The following is a 16892-nucleotide window of genomic DNA, read 5'->3' on the forward strand; positions in this document are numbered from 1 at the left end:
AAGGGGGGGGCTCGCCCAGGGAAATGACGTCACGTCGGGAAACACCCCCCAGCCCAGGGGGGTGCAAGGGGGGCATTTGACACACGAACAGCTGGTGCTCCTCGTTCCCGATCTGCAGCCCTGGGCTCCCCCCACCCCCAGCCCTGCCCGTGCCCCTCACTCCCGACCTGCAGCCCCCTGCCAGCCCAGCCCTGCCCCCCCCAGCCCTGCCTGTGCCCCACTCCCGACCTGCAGCCCCTGCCAGCCCAGCCCTGCCCCCCCCAGCCCTGCCGGTGCCCCACTCCCGACCTGCAGCCCCTGCCAGCCCGGCCACCCGGGGGGGACAAGTGGGGCGATTTGCCCCAGGCCCCACAGGGGCCCCTACGAGAATACAGTATTCTAGAGTATTGCAACTTATTTTTTTATGGAAGGGGCCCCCCAAATTGCTTTGCCCCAGGCCCCCTGAATCCTCTGGGCAGCCCAGGCTGGGGTCCCCCCCAGCTCTGCCGGTGCCCCTCACTCCCGACCCGCAGCCCCTGCTAGCCCAGCCCTGCCCCCCCAGCTCTGCCGGTGCCCCTCACTCCCGACCTGCAGCCCCTGCTAGCCCAGCCCTGCCCCCCCCAGCTCTGCCAGTGCCCCTCACTCCCGGCCCGCAGCCCCTGCTAGCCCAGCCCTGCCCCCCCCACCAGCTCTGCCGGTGCCCCTCACTCCCCACCCGCAGGGGCCCCTAGATCTGTATGGGGAACAGTTGTGGGTGCAATTCCAGGGTTGGCCAGCAGGGGTTGCTCTTACCAGTCTCGGACTTGCCCAGGCCCGGGGGGTCAGGCCCAGGGGGTCGGACTGGGGTTACATGGGGTGCAGCGTCAGGCTTAAAGCCTCACATGGATTTTTGGGGGTCCCACCCGTAAGCCCCTCGGGCTGAGCCCCCGTCTCTGGTTGCGTGTGTGCGTTTGTGAGTCTGTCGGTGCGTCCAACGGCGTGTGGGGCTTGTGTCCATGCGTGTGTCTCCGTCATTAGTGGTTTGTGTGTGCGAGTTGTTGCTGTGTGAGTGTGTGCATCTGTCAGTCGTCGTTGTGCATGGCAGATTGTGTGTGTGTGTGTGTATCGGTTTTGTTGGCGGACATGTGATCGTGTCTCTCTCAGTGTGTATTGATTGTTGTGGTGGGTGTGTGATTGTGCATCTCTGCATATCAGTTGACATAGTGTGATTGTGTAGCTCTTTGTGGGTATCAGTTGTCATTGTGTGTGTCCGGTTGTGTGTGTATGTGTATGTCAGCTGTTGTGGTGTGTGTGTGATTGTCTGTCTCTGTGTGTATCAGTTCTCGTGGTATGTGTTTGTGATTGTCTGTCTCTGTGTGTATCAGTTCTCGTGGTATGTGTGTGTGATTGTGTATGCCTGTTTGTGTATCAGTTGTCATGGTGTGTGTCTGATGCTGTGTCTCTGGGTGTGTGTCAGGTGGTGTGTGCAGTTGTCTGTCACAGTGTGTCTGTGTGTGTGACTGTGCATCTGTGTGCGCAATTGTCTACCTGTGTATCAGTTGGGGGGGAGGATTGTGCACCTCTGTGTCTGCCAGTTGTCAGGGTGAGGAGGTGACTGTGTCTCTATGTATCAGTTGTCCTGGTGTGTGTGTCTGGACAGCTCTGTGTTGTGGTGTGTGTACCCCCCTACAACCCCCCGCCCCCACCGCTTACAGCCAATCTCTGCGTCACACCGGGCCCCGCCCCCTCCGTTCCCTCCAGCGCCCCAAGGGTTAACCCCTGGAGCAGGCGAATTGGAATGACAACACACGCTGTGTGTGTGTGTGAGAGCTACACCCGGCCTGCCTTTGCGCGGGGGCTACACCCGGCCTGTGGCAATGTGTTTCTGTCTGTGGTGCATCGGGAGCCGATTTGCCAATGCCCAATAACCAGCCAGCAACTGTCCGACTGTACAAACCCCCCACACACACCCTCCCTCCCTCCCTTCTCCGCCTGTTGGCAGCAGGGAGGGTGTGAAACAGGCGCAGGGGAGGTGTAGCCTGGGCAGTTTCAGCAGAAAAAGAGCTGGGATGGATCCGGGAACCGGCTGGATGGATTAAACCGGGAGAGGGGGTTGGGGGGGGGAAGCTTGGGGTCCACCCCTTGCACCCCTGGACTGGGGCCTCACACACACACACACACATACAGCGGTTGTGCACCCACTGATCCAGGAAGCAGAACAGCGCATTCCAGAGAGGAAAGGTAAGAGGGACCCCTCTGGAAAATAGGTTGTAGGGGGACTGGCTGGCTCAGGGGGGCGGGGAATGGGGCAGGGGCCTGTCCCCTCTGGGAGACACCGGCTCCCATCCGGCCCCAGGACAGGGACTGGCTGGCTCAGGGGTGTGTGTGTGGAGTGGGATAAACTCTCCCGTGGCAGTCAGGGCCGGGCGCTGGGGGGGCACCGCGGGGTGGGGACCAGGCCGGAGGGCAGGTGGGTGCTGTGCTGTGGGAGCCGGGGGGACTGGCAGAGCTTAGCTGGAATGTGATCCTGACCCCCTGTGGGCCGCTCCGCCCCAGAGGTGGCTGCATCTCAGCGCCCCCCAGGGATGGCTCTGGTCCGGTGAGAGGGGCAGCTGGGGTGGCTCATCTGAGGGTAACCTGGACTGCAAATAGGGGCAGGGGGGAGTTGATGCTGAGTTTCTAGTGGGCTAAAGCAGGGGGCGGGAGGGGCTGGGAGCCAGGACTCCTGGGTTCTCTCCCCGGCTCTGGGAGGGGAGTGGGGTCTGGTGGTTAGAGGAGGGGGGTGGGAGCCAGGACTCCTGGGTTCTCTCCCCGGCTCTGAGAAGGGAGTGGGGGCTGGTGGTTAGAGCGCGGGAGGGGGCTGGGAGCCAGGACTCCTGGGTTCTCTCCCCAGCTCTGGGAGGGGAGTGGGGTCTAGTGGTTAGAGCGGGGGGGGGGAGGGGCTGGGAGCCAGGACTCCTGGGTTCTCTCCCCGGCTCTAGGAGGGGAGTGGGGTCTGGTAGTTAGAGCCGGGGGGTGGGAGCCAGGACTCCTGGGTTCTCTCCCCGGCTCTGAGAAGGGAGTGGGGGCTGGTGGTTAGAGCGCGGGAGGGGGCTGGGAGCCAGGACTCCTGGGTTCTCTCCCCAGCTCTGGGAGGGGAGTGGGGTCTAGTGGTTAGAGCGGGGGGGGGAGGGGCTGGGAGCCAGGACTCCTGGGTTCTCTCCCCGGCTCTGGGAGGGGAGTGGGGTCTAGTAGTTAGAGGGGGGGGCTGGGAGCCAGGACTCCTGGGTTCTCTCCCCGGCTCTGGGAGGGGAGTGGGGTCTGGTGGTTAGAGCCAGGGGGTGGGAGCCAGGACTCCTGGGTTCTCTCCCCGGCTCTGGGAGGGGAGTGGGGTCTGGTGGTTAGAGCGGGGGTGGGGGGTGGGATCCAGGACTCCTGGGTTCTCTCCCCGGCTCTGGGAGGGGAGTGGGGTCTAGTGGTTAGAGCGGGGGGTGGGGCTGGGAGCCAGGACTCCTGGGTTCCTGGGGGTGGGGGTTAGCCGTGCTTTGGCCTGGCTGCAGGGCAGTGACCTACTTTGTGGCGCAGGGAGAGGTTGCTGCTGAATCTCCCTGGCCCAGCACCTGTCCTCCCTCAGTGGGGCTGGCTGGGGGCTCTGTGGGCAGGGGGCATTTTAACCTTTGCAGCGCCAAAGAGCCACCCGCCCCCTCAATGTGCACAGGCCAGAGGGGGGCTGGAGGGACCCAGGCCCTGACTCAGGGATTGTCTCTGGCCCCCTAAGCAGCTTTGGAGTCAGCTGATTGCGCCGGCAACCACCGACTCGTTAATCCCAATTTTAATGAGAGTCCGGAAAATGGACAGAGACGCCCCTCCCTGCCCTGAGCCGGGAAGGAACCCAGGAGTCCTGGCTCCCAGCCCCCCCTGCTCTAACCACTAGACCCCACTCCCCTCCCAGAGCTGGGAGAGAACCCAGGAGTTCTGGCTCCCAGCTCCCCTGCTCTAACCACTAGACCCCACTCCCCTCCCAGAGCCAGGAGAGAACCCAGGAGTCCTGGCTCCCAGCTCCCCTGCTCTAACCACTAGACCCCACTCCCCTCCCAGAGCTGGGGAGAGAACCCAGGAGTCCGGGCTCCCAGCCCCCCCCTGCTCTAACCACTAGACCCCACTCCCCTCCCAGAGCTGGGAGAGAACCCAGGAGTCCTGGCTTCCAGTCCCCCCCCCCTTGCTCTAACCACTAGACCCCACTCCCCTCCCAGAGCTGGGAGAGAACCCAGGAGTCCTGGCTCCCAGCCCCCCCTGCTCTAACCACTAGACCCCACTCCCCTCCCAGAGCCGGGAGAGAACCCAGGAGTCCTGGCTGCCTTCCGATAGATGAATCATTCTTGGGCTGGTTATGCCGGGATTCTGGAATGTAGGAGGCCCGTCCGACTGGTGCCACCGGTGTCCTTGTGCCTCTGAGAGAGGAGGGAAAGTACACCGTGTCATTAGCCGGCGGAGTGTGTTGCAACTAACTCTGAGGCGGGGCAACTGGGGAACCACCAGGGGGACGCTTTATCCACCTCTGAGATGCAGCCACCTCTGGGATGGGCAGCTGGGGAAAGGCCACACACAACACCACACAGGGACGGCTCATCCAGCCCTGAGATGCAGCCACCTCTGGGGGAGAGCTGGGGAACAGCTGCACATAACGCCGCACAGAGATGGCTCGCCCGGTGCTGAGATGCAGCCACCTCTGCGGTGGGGCGACTGGGGAACAGCTGCTGAAAGGGAAACACAGCGCTGCAGGGGGGGGGGTTCCGTTTTCTGGGGGCCAGCGTCCCAACCAGTTTCCTTGAACAGGAAACCCTGGTGAGTCCAGGGGCGAATTTCACACAGATCCTTTCCGGCTTTTCTGGCAGCAAACACTGTCAGCACATCTTTGCTGGCGGGGGCCGGGGGCACGGCTGGCCCTCTGGTATGTGGGGGTCGCTCGGTTCAGCCCCTGGGTAGGGGACCAGGTAGGAACACAATAGGGGGATACCAGCAGGGGGCGCTCTCTCCTGGCAGTCAGGGCCGGTCATGGGGAGGGTGGGGGTGGCTGTGGGGTGAATTCAGTGGGGCTGTGCGGAGCCACAGGGGGTGCTGTGGGGCAGATTCAGTGGGGCTGCGCTGTGGGGTGGGGCTGTGCTGTGGGACGCCCCCAGGGGGTGCCGTGGGGCAGCCTCCTCCCCCCTTGCTCTGTACCTGCCCAGGCCGCACCAGGAATGTGTGGAATGCCCCCCCCCCCAGCCCTGCGCCATGGCGGGGGGGCAGCGCAAACAAGCCCTGCCCCCCCCAGCCACCGGGCTGGGGGTCCCCAAATACATCAGGGCGGAGCCCCTCAGTCCAGGGCTGCTTAACCCCGGCAGTGCCTGCGGTTCCTGCTGGATGCCTGGGTTCTCCGGAGACTGTAGTGTGTACTACCCTGCTTGTGTGTGTATTGTGTTGGTGTGTCACTGTGTCATTGTCTCAGAGTGTGCGTGTCATTGGGTGTGCGTGTTGTGTGGGAGTGTTAGCGTGTGTGTTTCCTTGTGTGCGTGTTATTGGGTGTGCGTGTTGTGAGGGAGTGTTAGTGTGTGTTTCCTTGTGTGCGTGTTATTGGGTGTGTGTGTTGTGTGTGAGTGTTAGCATGTGTTTTACCTTGTGTAGGTGTTAGTGTGTGTGTGTCTGCTGCGTCAGTGTGTTAGAGTGTTTGCCCTTGTGTAGGTATTATTGGGTGTGTGTGTTGTGCTGTATTGTTTTGTGGGAGTGTGGTGTGTTAGAATGTGCATTAGCTTGTGTGGTGTTACTGTCTGTGTGTTTTGTGTTGTATTGTTGTGTTAGCATGTGTTGATGCGTTAGTGTGTTATAGTCTTACCTGGTGTAGGTGGTAGCCTGTGTTGTGTTGTGACAGTGTATTGGTCTGGTAGCGTGTGTATCCTTGCGTAGATGTTATTGTGTGATTTAGTGTGTATTGTGTTGGTGTGTGTCGCCTGGTGTGGGTGTTAGTCTGTGTGTGTGTTGGCTTGGGTATGTGTTGTTGCAGTGTGTGTTACTCTGTGTATTTGCCTGGTGTGTACATCTGTTACCTTGTATGTGTCTGTGTTGTGTGTATATGAGGGTGTATCTGTGTGAGAGAGGGAGAGATAAATGTGTGTGTAGCTGTGTGTGTGTGTGTTGTGTCTCACTCTGCATGTGGAGATCTAGGTGTGTCTCACTGATGGTGTGTACTTGTGTGTGTGACGGATGGTGTGTAGATCCCTGGGTGTGTGTCCCGGGTGATATGTCCCAGAGCGCGTCACTGGCTGTGTGTGTCCCTGGTTGTGCCTGTCCTGGGCGCAGTACTTGGCTGTATGTGTCCCTGGCTGCGTGTGTCCCGGGTGGTGTGTACCTGGGTGTGCGTGTCAGGGAGCGGCAGGCGTGTCCCTGGGTGTGCGTGTCCCAGATGGTACCTGGCGGGGTGTACCTGGCTGTGTGTCCTGGGCAGGTGACGTGTCCCTTGTTGTGCCTGTCCCGGGTGGTATGTCCCTGTGTGTGTGTGTCCCAGGTGGTATGTACCTGGCTGTGTGTGTCCTGGGCAGCCTGTACCTGGTTGTGTATGTCCTGGGTGGTGTTTACCTGGGTGTGTCCCTGGTTGTGCCTGTCCCGGGTGGCCTGCACCTGGCTGCATGTCCGGGACGGGACCTAGCTGTGTGTGTCCCTGGCTGCGTGTCCCGAGTGGTGTGTACCTGGCTGTGTGTGTCCCGGGTGTGTACCTGTGTCTGTGTGTCCCTGGGTGATGTGTCCCAGGTGGTGTGTGTCCCGGGCAGCCTGTACCTGCCTGCGTGTCCCAGGCTGTGGGTGTCCCGGGTGGTGTGTACCTGGCTGTGTGTGTCTGGGGCAGTGTGTACCTGTGTTTGTGTGTCCCTGGGTGATGTGTGTCCGGGGCAGTGTACCTGGCTGTGGGTGTCCCAGGCTGTGTGTCCCGGGCGGCCTGTACCTGTGTGTCCCTGGCTGTGGGTGTCCCAGGCTGTGCCTGTCCTGGGCGGCCCGCACCTGACTGCGTGTCCCGGCTGTGTGTGGTCTGCGGCGGTGCGTACCTGTGTCTGTGTGTACCTGTGTCTGTGTGTACCTGGCTGGGTGTGTCCCTGTGTCTGTGTGTCTCTGTGTCCGGGGCGGTGTGTACCTGTGTCTGTGTGTCCCTGGCTGTGTGTGTCCAGGGCGGTGTGTCCCAGGCTGTGTGTGTGTCCGGGGCGGGGTGTCCCTGTGTCTGTGTGTCCCCGGCTGGGTGTGTACCAGGCTGTGCTTGTCCCGGGCGGCCCGCACCTGGCTGCGTGTCCGGGGCGGGACCTGGCGGCGGGTGAGCCCGGCCCGGCCCCGGCGCGCCAGGGGTTAAAGGCGCGGCCCCGCCCCCGCCCCCGCCGTGGCCCCGGATCGCGGCACTTCGCTCCCAGGCTCCGGCGGGTCGGTCTCGCGTGGGGGGGGCTCGCCGCGCCCCCCCGCCCCCAGGTGAGTCCTGCCCCCAGCCGCTGTGCCCGGGGGGAATCAGCCCCCCAGAGACCCTGAGAAGGGGGGCAAAGGGAAAAGCCCCCCCCCAGCCCCCCCACGAGAACCCCCCGGGGCTCGGAGCCGCGAACTCGCGTGTTTTCGGCTCCTGAAACAAAGTTAGGGTGTTGGGGGGCGGGGCTGATCTCAGTTCCCCCGAGATCACTCCGGAGTCACTCCGGATTGCAATGGGGGCGGCTGCTGATCTCCGCTGCCCAGCACCGAACTCCCCCTCCCCCCTTTCCCCCACAAAACTATCAAACACCGAGCCCTCTCAGCTGAGAGCCCGGACTCCTGGGTTCTCTCCCGGCTCTGGGAGGGGAGAGGGGGCTGGTGGTTAGAGCAGGGGGGGCTGGGAGCCAGGACTTCTGGGTTCTCTCCCTGGCTCTGCGAGGGGAGTGGGGTCTAGTGGTTAGAGCAGCCGCTGAGAGCCCGGACTCCTGGGTTCTCTCCCGGCTCTGGGAGGGGAGAGGGGGCTGGTGGTTAGAGCGGGGGGCTGGGAGCCTGGACTCCTGGGTTCTCTAAGAGGGGGGTGGGGCCGGAAGCTCCCCAAGACAGCGCTGAAGGTGTTCGCAGGAAATTGTTGCTGTGAGGATCCCAGGAGGGGACCTGTCGGGTCCTGCCCAGGGCCGAGCTGGGAATCAGACGAGCCCCAGGGGCCAGACGCTGTGACGTGCCGCTGTGGGGTGTCGCAAGGACTTCCGGTGGTGCCCCCCTCACTCCCGATACGCAGCCCCCCCCGCCCCGCTAGCCCAGCCGGTGCCCCTCACTCCTGACCCGCAGCCCCCCCCAGCTCTGCCGGTGCCCCTCACTCCCGACCCGCAGCCCCCTGTTAGCCCAGCCCTGCCCCCCCCCAGCCCAGCCGGTGCCCCTCACTCCCGACCCCCCGCCCCCCAGCTCTGCCGGTGCCCCTCACTCCCAACCCGCAGCCCCTGCTAGCCCAGCCCTGCCCCCCCCAGCCCAGCCGGCGCCCCTCAGGCCCGCCCCGCAGCCCCCCCAGCCCGGCCTGGGGGCTGTGAACAAGAAACATTCCTGGAACAGGAGGAATTCGCTGCTGTTGATGGAGGCTCCCGAACAACCTGCCCAGGACCCCTCCCCCTCCCGGACACCGGGGTCCCCTTCCGAGTCGCCCCCGTCCCCGGGCTGGAGCCTGGCCGGCAGTTCTGGGAGGCACAGACCCCGTTTCTCCTCCCAACGCCCCTCCGGGACCAAGGTCGCTGTGATGGAGTTTAGGGGTTTGGATCCGGATGCCAGGGTCCCTGGCCCACCTCTGGGAGAGCTGGGGGCGGGGCCTAGGGCTGTTGTCAATCTTGCCCCCAGCCCTTTGGGGCACCCGACAGGAACCCTCCCAGGCGCCTGGTTCCCCCTGGTCCCTTCGTGGGGGAGGGGGCCACCCCCGCAGCTTCTGCCATTGGCGAGTCCTGTGTGATGGGGGCGGGGCAGAGATTATATGGCATGTTCCCTTTGGGTGGGGAGTGGGGGTTGGTGGGTTAGAGCAGGGGGGGCTGAGAGCCAGGACTCCTGGGTTCTCTCCCCGGCTCTGGGAGGGGAGTGGGGGCTGATGGTTAGAGCGGGGGGGCTGGGAGCCAGGACCCCTGGGTTCTCTCCCGGCTCTGGGAGGGGAGTGGGGGCTGGTGGTTAGAGCAGGGGGGGCTGGGAGCCAGGACTCCTGGGTTCTCTCCCCGGCTCTGGGAGGGGAGTGGGGGCTGGTGGGTTGGGAGTCAGGACTCTTGGGTTCCTTCCCTCGACTTGGCCAGAGACCACCTGGATGTTTGTCGGTGGAATTTCTCTCCTTTCCTTGCAGGTCAGAGCCCTGAGATTTCCCTCCCCCTGTGACCATCTCGGGGCAGGGACTAGTTGGGGGAGGCGGGAATGGGACCTGTCCCCTCTAGGGGGCCCTGGCCCCAGGGCAGGGACTGGCTGGCTCGGGGGAGGGGTTGGATGGGGCCAGTGGGGTGCTGTATGGGGGGGTGACCTGGGTCCCCCTCACCCCGTCTCTCTCTCTCTCTTCCCCCACAGACATTGGGGTCAGGGGCTCATGGCTCTTAGCCCGGCCTGACCCCGCCCCCGCGGCCCCAGCATGGAGGTCAAAGGGCAGCTCATCTCCTCCAGCTACAGCTCAGCAGGTAATGGCCCCGCCCCCAAGGACCCTGGCCCCGCCCCCAAGGACCCCTCCTGCCCTGCCCCTGGTCTGACCCCCCCCCCCCCAGCCCTTACTTTGGCCCTTGTCTGACTCCACCCCACAGATCTCCCCATGCCGCCCCCCCCCCCCCCCCCCCCCCGGCCCAATAGCCCCTTCCCGGCTGTGACACCCACATCCTCCTGTCTCCCCCACACACACACCAACTCCGACCCCTCCCCATCCCTGTTTCCCATCTCCCCCACCCCAATAATCCCTCCCGCCCTCAGCTCTGACCCCCGTCTCCTCTTCCCCCCCCCCCCCCCGTGCAGATGTGCTGGGGCGGGAACCCAGCGCCCGGCTCCGGCTGCAGGAGCTGCTGGACCGGCAGCGGGGCCTGCGGGAGACGCTGGGGCTGCGGGTCGCCGAGCTGCGCCGGCTGTGCCTGCAGGAGGCTGTGAGTATCCGGGACCCCCCCATCCCCAGCCTGGGAGCTAATGCAGTGCCTAGTAGGCTATTATCCTTCTCTGTCTCTCCCGTTCTCTCCTTCAGCGCCAAGGGGGATTTGAACCCGGACTGTCCCCTCTAGATCGGAGGGAGCCATGCCGCGAGCTGCGCAGGCATAGTAGGCTCTTATCCTGCTCCGTCCCATCAGCGGTAGTAGGTTGTTATCCTTGGTCTCCAGCCACAACCTGGAGCGGCTCCCTATGCTGCCCCTCAATCTAATGGCACGGCTTCATTTGCTGTCTAGCTCTAGTAGGTTGTTCTCCATCCCCCATCAGCGGCAGTAGGTTGTCATCCTCAGTGCGATTCGAACCCACAACCTGGAGTGCCCCCCCCCTGCAATCTAATGGTGCAGCTCTGTTAGCCGCATACCTGTAGTAGGCTATTATCCTACTCCATCCCCTCCCCTCCAGCAGCAGTAGGTTGTTATCTTCCGCCATTAGCTGCGTAGCGACAGTAGGCTGTTCTCCTAATGCTTGTGCCCCTGCCCGCCCCCAGGAGCTGACGGGGAAGCTGCCCCCCGAGTACCCGCTGGAGCCGGGGGAGAGACCCCACCTCATCCGGAGAAGAGTGGCGCCCGCCCACCGGGGACCTGGAGCCGAGGTGAGGAGGGGACTGGGGGGGACAGGAAGGAGAGGGAGGGACTGTGGGGAAGGGGGGAGCCATGGAGGAGTTGGGAGTGGGGCTGTGGGTGGATCTGGGGAGGCCACACGGTCTCTAACCCCCTCGCCCCCCCAGGCGCTGGCGTGGGAGCTGTGCCGGGAGCTAGGGGAATTGGGGGGGGAGCGAGGGGGGGCACACAGTTCTCACCCCCTCGCCCCCTCAGGCGCTGGTGTGGGAGCTGTGCCGGGAGCTAGGGGAATTGGGGGGGGGAGGAGCCTGGGGGGGCACACAGTTCTCACCCCTCCCCCCCCAGGCACTGGCGTGGGAGCTGTGCCGGGAGCTAGGGGAATTGGGGGGGGGGGGAGCCCGGGGGGGCACACAGTTCTCACCCCTCCCCCCCCAGGCGCTGGCGTGGGAGCTGTGCCGGGAGCTAGGGGAATTGGGGGGGGGGAGGCCGGGGGGGGCACACCGTTCTCACCCCTCCCCCCCCAGGCGCTGGCGTGGGAGCTGTGCCGGGAGCTAGGGGAATTGGGGGGGGGAGCCCGGGGGGGCACACAGTTCTCCCCCCCCTCCCCCCCCAGGCGCTGGCGTGGGAGCTGTGCCGGGAGCTAGGGGAATTGGGGGGGGGGGGGAGCCCGGGGGGGCACACAGTTCTCCCCCCCTCCCCCCCCAGGCGCTGGCGTGGGAGCTGTGCCGGGAGCTAGGGGAATTGGGGGGGGGAGCCCGGGGGGGGCACACAGTTCTCACCCCTCCCCCCCCAGGCGCTGGCGTGGGAGCTGTGCTGGGAGCTAGGGGAATTGGGGGGGGAGCCCGGGGGGGGCACACAGTTCTCACCCCTCCCCCCCCAGGCGCTGGCGTGGGAGCTGTGCTGGGAGCTAGGGGAATTGGGGGGGGAGCCCGGGGGGGGCACACAGTTCTCACCCCTCCCCCCCCAGGCACTGGCGTGGGAGCTGTGCCGGGAGCTAGGGGAATTGGGGGGGGGGGGAGCCCGGGGGGGCACACAGTTCTCCCCCCTCGCCCCCCAGGCGCTGGCGTGGGAGCTGTGCCGGGAGCTAGGGGAATTGGGGGGGCACAGAGTTCTCACCCCCTCCCCCCCCAGGCGCTGGCGTGGGAGCTGTGCCGGGAGCTGGCCGTGCAGCGGCAGGTGACGGAGGCCGCTCGGCGCCTGGCCCTGGCCCCGGAGCTGACGGAGCACCAGCGACGCAGGCGTCGTCAGGTCCAGGCCGAGGCGGCCCAGCGCCTGCGGGAGCTGGAGGGGCAGCTGGGGGAGACACGGGCCCCGGCTGGGGGCGCCCCGGGGAGTGCACGGTGAGAGACCCCCCCCGCGTCCCGGCCCGATCCCAGCATCCCAACCCCCCCAATCTCCGGGCCCCTCGCTCCAGACCTTCCCCGAGCCCCCCAGGGCCCCCAAACCTTCATCACCCCCCACCTGACCCCATGGGGTACACCCTAGGAATCAGAGCCCCCGAATGCCTCCACAGGCCCCCTTCTCTCCCTGACACCCCCATAGCCCCTTCGACACCCCCATAGCCCCCCGAATGCCTCCACAGGCCCCCTTCTCTCCCTGACACCCCCATAGCCCCTTCGACATCCTCATAGCCCCCCAAATGCCCCCACAGGCCCCGTTCTCTCCCTGACACCCCCATAGCCCCTTCGACACCCCCATAGCCCCCCAAATGCCTCCACAGGCCCCCTTCTCTCCCTGACACCCCCATAACCCCCCGAATGCCTCCACAGGCCCCCTTCTCTCCCTGACATCCCCTAGCCCCTTTGACACCCCCATAGCCCCCCAAATGCCTCCACAGGCCCCCTTCTCTCCCTGACACCCCCTAGCCCCTTCGACATCCCCATAGCCCCCCGAATGCCCCCACAGGCCCCCTTCTCTCCCTGACACCCCCATAACCCCCCAATGCCCCCACAGCCCCCTTTCTTCCCCAGATGCCCCCCTAGCCTCTGGGACACCCCATTCTCCCCATCACCCCCTCCTCCCCCAAACCCCTCAGTCACCCCTGAACCCCCTGGCCTCCCCCCCCCCACTGCCCCTGTTGCATTTGTGAGCCCTCAGAATCCAGATTTTCAGAAGTGGGGGGGAACATTCCAGCCCCCCCACATGTCTGCTACCAGAGTGTGGGGGGGTGTTGCAGACTTGCAGGGGCTGGTACCGGGGGGGAGGTTTATGGGGGACTGACCCATCTCCCTGTTTCCCTTCCCCACCCTCTCAAGATGAGGTGTTCACCTCCGAGAACAGCTCCCTCTCCGAAGCGGCCAGTCACGAGAACGGTGAGTGTGTCAGGACACCTGGGTTCTCTTCCCCCCTAGAACAGTGGGGGTGGGAGCCAGGACTCCTGGGTTCTCTCCCTGGCTTTGGGACGGGAGTGGGGGCTGGTGGGTTAGAGCTGGGGGGGCTGGGAGCCAGGACTCCTGGGTTCTCTTCCCGGCTCTGAGAGGGGAGTGGGGGCTAGTGGTTAGAGCGGGGGGGGGGCAGGACCAGTGGGGTGCAGGCGGGGGTGGGGGGCGCTGGACTCCTGGGTTCCATCCCTTGCATTCTCTCTCCAGATGACCCCCACTGTTTCCACCCGCCCAAGGGGGGCCCCTCGTCCCCCCGCACCCGGGATCACCTCCGCGCCGTGTCTGGCAGCCCCGACCGCCGGCCCGGCTGGCGAGGGCCCCCCCACAGAGCTGGGCGGGGGGGGCCACCAGCCGCCGCAGCTCGCTAGCCAGCCCTACCAGGTGGGTACAGGCCAGCGTCATCCCCCCCCCCCCCCCCCCAACCTGCTCCTTACGCCCCTGGTCTCCCCTGCCCCCGTTCCCCCCCCCCCCATTTCCCCCCCAGGCCAGTGGGGCTCCCACTGCCCCCCATCCGGCCGGGCCCAGCTGGTCTCAGGTTTTGTTTGTTCCCCTCAGCCCGAACCGGACCCTGCCCCGGAGCATGTCCAGCTTCGAGGGCCGGAGTGTCCCGGCCACCCCGGTTCTGACCCGGAACATCTGCAGCGGGAACCCAAAACTTCAGGTACCGGAGCAGAGACCCCCCTAGAGACCCCCCAGTGCCCAGCCCTGCCTGCCCGGGGAGAGCGCCCCCTAGAGACCCCCCGCCCCACGGCACTGGGCCCTGGCCCGGGGAGAGCGCCCCCTAGAGACCCCCCGCCCCACGGCACTGGGCCCTGCCCGGGGAGAGCGCCCTCTAGAGACCCCCCCACCCCACAGTGCCCGGCCCTGCCTGCCTGGAGAGAGCGCCCCCTGCCCAGCCCCCCACCTGACCCCCGCAGCCCGGCGCCCCCCATTGCGTCTCCGCTTCACCCCTCGGTCTCCCATCCGAGGGCAGAGCTCGGGGTCCTGTCTTGCTTAGCGGGAGTTGGGCAGGGCCTGTCTAGGTGGGGCCATGACATTGGGTCTGGGGGTTGGGGGGGGTGAATTGGGGGCCCTCTGGGGGTCACGTTGGGGGTACTGAATGTGGGGTGCCTGCTATACTCCACCCTTCACTAACCCGCCTTTTCTTTCTGCCTCCCCCCTCCAGGCCAGACGCCCCCCCAGCCGGCCGCCAGTGGTCGGGGAGCCAGGACTCCCAGCTCGGCCCCCCCAGCCGGGATCCCAGTGCCGACCGGGCCCCCCCCGGCCTTCGCCGCCCGCACCCGCCGCAGCAACAGCTCGGAGGCCCTGATCGAGCGGGGGGCTCCCCCTGAAGACCCCCACTTCCGCAGCCCCCCCCGACCCCCCTACGCTGAGATCCTGCTGGACTATTACCTGGAGCGCCAGTGCTGGCCGGCCGGGGACCACCTCTCGCGCCGCGATGCCCCCCCGCCTCCTGGCTGGGGGTACCCCGAGAGCCCCCTGCCGCGCCGGGCGGGACGCGCCAAGTCCTGCGGGCCCCCTCCCCAGAGCCAGCCGCCCCCGGCCCCCCAGCGCCCGCCCCGGGCCGTCCACAAAGCCTTGGCCCTGGAGGGGCTCCGGAACTGGTACCCTGCGTAACGCCGGGGGAGCAGGGGGGGCCCTGCCCCCACCCCGGACAGGAGAGGGGGCCCCCCCCGCGGCTGGCCTGAACCCCACCCCCGGCCGGAGACGGGGGCCTACCTGCCCCATTCGCTGAGCTACGCCGGGCAGCCGCTGCAGGGCAGGTATGGGCGCCGGGGGGGCTGGCAGCCCTGACTTAAGGTTGGGGGGCCTAGGGAACCGATCAGCCCCCCCATTGCTCCCCCGCAGCAAGGGTACACCTGCTAGAGGGAGGTGTTTGGGGGGCGGGGGAGGCTCTCGCGTCTCTTGCTAGTGCGTCAGCCTTTCGTCAGCTGCCCCCCCGCCCCACCACCTCCATGGGCAGCGGTGGGGGGGAAAGGACCCAGGCGTCCGGGAGTGGGTGTGTGTGTGTGTGTGTGGGGGGGGGATTTAAGGTGAAGGGACCCAGGCATCCCGCTCTGTTGCCGGATTGCGGGGGGGGACGACCCAGGTGTTGGTGGGGGAGGCAGCAAAGGACCCAGGGGTCCGGGGAAGGGAGCAAGGGACCCAGGCGTCCGGGGAAGGGTTACTCTCTCTTGCTATGACTTAATCCTCCCCATCCCTTCCTCTGGCTAATCTCTCTTCTCTCTCTCTCTCTCTCTCTCTCTTCTCCCCCCACATCTGTCTCTCTCTCCCCCCACCCCATCTGTCCGTCTGTCTGTCACTCTCTCTGCCTCTGTCCGGCAGACCCTTCGCAGACCTCCTCTACCCGGATGGGCCCAGCGCCCCCTCCCCGGCCTGGGGCCCCCCCTGGATGTGGAGAGACACCCCCCAGGGACGCTGGTCTGACCTCCCGGGGGGGACAGGGACAGCCAGGGGTTAACCTCACGGGGGGGGGGGGAGACACTCCCCTGCTGGACGGGGGTGTGTGTGGCATCAGGTGGATTGGATGGGGGGGAGATACGCACGTTTCCTCCCCCCCACACTAGGGTGGTGTGGGGCACGGCTTCCCCCCCCCATGGGCTGAGACACACCCGCAGCGACCTCAATCTGCCCCCGCCCACATTCAGATATGGGGGGGCAGGTCCTGGCTGGGGGAATCAGCCCCCTACTGAATCCCCATTACCACCGGCACGAACCACCTCCTCCCCCCCAAAAAAAACCCTCCCCCTTCTAAAAGTCTGGGACAGACACCCCCCTGCCCTGCCCGATCAGTTCCCTGACCCCTCCCCCATATTCCCTCCCCTGCACCTGGCCATTCCTCCCCCAGCACCACATCCCCCTCCCCAAACCTAGAGAGATGCTCCCCGCCCCCCCATCCAGTGAGCCCCTCATACCCCTCACCCCCCCCCCCCCCCCCCGTCTGGCTCATTTAGGAAACGAACTCAAACTCCTCGACATTCCAGCCCTGGCCGGCGTCCGGTGGATTTTCCTTCAAAGTTGCACACGAAACAAGAAAGTCACTTTTTTCTTTCCTTTTTTCCTACTGGATTTTATTTCGGGGAACTGGGGTGGGGGGATGGGGACTCGACCCCCCCAGGTCCCCGTCCCCCCTGCGTGCACACCCGCCTCCCCCAGCCACGGGGTAGTAGTGACGGGCACCAGCATGCAACCTGCTCTGGGCCTCGACTTTGTCCCGTTCCCAGCGCGTGGATTGTAGGGGGAATTTCTTTGGCGAATGTCAAACTGGTCACTGCAGAACGGGGTTTGTATAATACAGAGTGCAAAGGCGAGGCTGTGGCGTGGTGGCTTGGCTGGGGGCAGGCAGGGGGGCACGCTGGCGGGAGCGGAGCCTGGGCTATCGGGGAGGGGGGGAAGGGCATTTCTGACCCTTACGGTTTGGGAGCAATATCCCAAAATGTGATGCCTGCCTGGGTGTGCGGAGAGCCCGAGTTGATTGCTCGCAGAGGTGTGAACCGATCCCTGCCTGGGTCTGCAGAGAGCCTGAGCCAATCGCTTGCAGAGGTATGAACTGTCCTTAGGCCAGGTTTACACTACAGCCCTAAATTGGTACAACTGGGTGTTGCTCAGGGGTGTGAAAAATTCACACACCCCTGAGCAACATCGTTACCCCGACCTAACCTCCCATGTAGACTGTGCTAGGTTGGCGGGAGAACGTCTCCCGTCGCCATAGCTACCCGCCGCTCGGGAAGATGGATTAACGATGGGAGAGCGCTTGCGGCTTAGAGGGGTCTTCACTGAGGTGCTACAGCAGCGTTTGAAGTGTAAATCTGCCCTCAATGTAACGGACGCTGCCTGAGTCGGCAGAAAGCCTGAACTGGTC

The 16892-nt window shown here is 65.6% G+C and overlaps 1 protein-coding gene and 1 pseudogene across 1 annotated transcript; both read left to right on the forward strand.

The window, feature by feature from the left end:
* Window positions 1-7142: 7142 nt before the first annotated feature.
* On the forward strand, window positions 7143-13715 carry CCDC120 (coiled-coil domain containing 120). The gene is given in 10 exon segments (XM_054014756.1): window positions 7143-7419; window positions 9475-9581; window positions 9907-10031; window positions 10577-10681; window positions 11781-11960; window positions 11962-11989; window positions 12905-12961; window positions 13238-13365; window positions 13368-13411; window positions 13586-13715. Coding segments are annotated over 9 exon segments (843 nt in total). The 5' UTR covers window positions 7143-7419; window positions 9475-9535.
* A 345-nt stretch (window positions 13716-14060) lies between these two features.
* On the forward strand, window positions 14061-15952 carry LOC128829381 (coiled-coil domain-containing protein 120-like; annotated as a pseudogene).
* Window positions 15953-16892: the final 940 nt, after the last annotated feature.

This window comes from Malaclemys terrapin (genome assembly GCF_027887155.1).
Source record: "Malaclemys terrapin pileata isolate rMalTer1 chromosome 20 unlocalized genomic scaffold, rMalTer1.hap1 SUPER_20_unloc_1, whole genome shotgun sequence".
Taxonomy (NCBI): Eukaryota; Metazoa; Chordata; order Testudines; family Emydidae; genus Malaclemys; species Malaclemys terrapin.